This window comes from Helianthus annuus, chromosome 13 (genome assembly GCF_002127325.2).
Source record: "Helianthus annuus cultivar XRQ/B chromosome 13, HanXRQr2.0-SUNRISE, whole genome shotgun sequence".
NCBI classification, from domain to species: domain Eukaryota; kingdom Viridiplantae; phylum Streptophyta; class Magnoliopsida; order Asterales; family Asteraceae; genus Helianthus; species Helianthus annuus.
This window is the reverse complement of record NC_035445.2, coordinates 49,513,047-49,515,426: the sequence shown is the minus strand read 5'-3', so window position 1 is coordinate 49,515,426 and position 2,380 is coordinate 49,513,047. Positions and strand designations below refer to the sequence as shown.

Below are 2,380 nucleotides of genomic sequence, written 5' to 3'. Positions count from 1 at the left end.
CCTAATTACAAAAGTGTAGATAAGAATCTTAATGCATATGACATGAATGGTTTATGGTTGTCTACATTGACCAAAACAATTATGAAGTTGACGACGGAAATGTCTAACTATTTGGGTTGGCTTGTAGTCATTTTATTTCATTCCGTAATTGTTACATCAAGCTAATGTGGTTGTCGGGCTCTCTTGGTTCAAGAAAGGTATTTATCAACCAACGTACCATGGGGTTGTAAATCGTGTCGTAAACGCTCTACCATCACAAGATAAAAGAACCCTGAAACCCTAAAGCACGAAATCGACATATCAAAGGGCACATGCTAGAGATAAACGTACTCTTCACGTACCATCACACAACTCACTGTGCTTTAATATCACAAAAATGTTTAAAACACCAAAAGAACACAAAATTATTAAAAGTGCACATCCACACACACCACCAACCGATATCAAATGTCTATATTCAACTTACATCTTTGACATCACTTTTATATCAAAACCAAAAAGCGAATATGTAGTAATAATCATCCCAACTACATGTAATCCTAAGTTCCTAACACCAAAGCAAATAAAATTTAAAAAAATATCTAAAATACACTAAAACTTTCATCAAAATTAAAACCTATTAAAAAAAAAACATCTAATAAATACATGAAAAAGTTCCAAAGTTAAAAAGGAATTTATCCTTGTCCCCACAGGTTGATTCCGTTACTATCTCAACCAGATTTTTTTTTCTTGCACACCAACTCATATGACGGTTTTTTATCATCCACGTGGATTACTTCAAATCAACACCACTCCACTTTACGTTATCATCCAACGGCTCCAGTTTAACACCGTCTCCCGGCGGTTCCAACCGCAGCTCCGCCGCATCACCGCCGTCCTCTCTCACACGTTTCATACCTATCGGTACACCGAACAACCTAGGGTTTATAAACTCTTCAGTTGTTCCACTTCCACCGCCACCGGAGTCTTCAGAAGAGCGCTTCAACGGTAGGAGTTCGAGTGGTTTAACAGAGGTGGAATCCGAAGGACTGTTGGTTGTGTTGGTTGCATAATTTGACATCATTACATATATACTGTTGCATAACTGTTTCATCTGAATTAACTCTTTGTTGAGTTGAAGGTTTTCTCTTCGTAACCTCTCGTTTTCACCGATCAATTCCGCATCGGATCCGTTACAAGCTGTTGATAAATTAGTCGTAGCGCCTTGAGATGAGTTCGACGATAGTACTTGTTCTTCGCCGGAGTTGCTAGGAGAAACCGTAGTATGTTTAGCTGGTGATACCGCTGCCACTGTTGCCACCGTTACCACCGTAGTAGCTGCAACTGCTGGTGGTGCTGATGAAACCGAACCGATTTTTCGACGTTGTATGTCGCATAACAACCGTTTTTCTCCTCTACGAAAGCAGTCGTTTGAAAACTCCCATCGATCCGGCACAACCTTTCTGAATCCCTACACAAAAATGAATACTAATTCGCATCAAAACTTTTGAATCAATTGTTATTTGTATATCGAATAAGGAACGTTGTAGATCTGGCTAGATATGAAATTTACATAGGTGTTTAACTGGCGGACAAAGCTAGAGAAATTATTATGCTTAAAGTATTTCGGGAGGAAATCCTTAGCGAATTCTATAGGATTCCAAACGATGAAGGTAGATCCGTCTTCGTTCCAGGAGATTACATCGTCGATCGCTTTATCATCAACAAGCTGATAAGTTTTGGTCAAAAATGGCGTTGGAAGAGATCTGGAAGTCGTTTCTGCAGCCGATGATTCTCCGCCGCTGCTGCGGTCCATCGGTGGAGGAGCCATATCCTCTAAACCAGCTTTCTACCATAACAAAATATCAAAAATCAACGTATGAAACATATAACTTTGTAATGAAAACAATGAATTGATGATTGATTGATACACGTACGTGTTGGAGAATGATGTGATCAATCTGATTGTAGACGATGAAGATCGGGAGCGTTAGGTGTTAGGATTCTAGAATGTTCGCGTAAGGACCAAGAAAGATGTAGAAAGTTGAGGAAAAGAAAATGAAAAAGGGAAGAGAGATAAAAGAATGAACGAGAAGGTACGTCAAAGGAATACATTTTCCAGAAGTTTCGTTTTCTCTGTACACGTGTTGACGTGTGATACGTTGTTTGCTGTATTTAATTACGTTTGTTGTGTAACTTCTAATTTATTTTAGTTTTTTAATCTAAATTAATTAATTAAGTATAATTAGGACCACCATTAATATCCAAACCGAAATTGACCAGAATTAATATCCGAAACTTCTAATTTATTTGTAGTAACAAAAAACTTTATTTCAAAACCGATTATCAAAGTGTTAGGAGCGTTTGGTTCGCAGAAATTCAATGGAACTTAAAGAAATTG

General features: G+C 37.9%; 1 protein-coding gene across 2 annotated transcripts; it reads right to left on the bottom strand.

Annotated features, from left to right (window-relative positions):
* Window positions 1-426: 426 nt before the first annotated feature.
* Window positions 427-2,171, bottom strand: LOC110897973 (heat stress transcription factor B-2a). Of its 2 annotated transcripts, none has more exons than XM_022144712.2 (3): window positions 1,917-2,171; window positions 1,553-1,824; window positions 427-1,450 (listed from the first exon to the last, which is right to left on the bottom strand). In XM_022144712.2, the coding sequence occupies exons 2-3, from the start codon at window positions 1,808-1,810 to the stop codon at window positions 773-775; spliced, it is 936 nt and encodes a 311-aa protein (XP_022000404.1). In that variant the 5' UTR covers window positions 1,811-1,824; window positions 1,917-2,171; the 3' UTR covers window positions 427-772. The 2 variants fall into 2 exon arrangements, with proteins under 2 accessions (XP_022000404.1, XP_022000402.1); XM_022144710.2 differs by having other exon boundaries at window positions 1,553-1,828; window positions 1,917-2,170.
* Window positions 2,172-2,380: the final 209 nt, after the last annotated feature.

Coding starts and splice junctions, on each gene's coding strand:
- LOC110897973 (XM_022144712.2), bottom strand. CDS start 1,810: ATGGCTCCTCCACCGATGGACCGCAGCAGCGGCGGAGAATCATCGGCT. Junction 1,451..1,552: donor TCCGCCAGTTAAACACCTAT/GTAAATTTCATA, acceptor ATTTTTGTGTAG/GGATTCAGAAAGGTTGTGCC.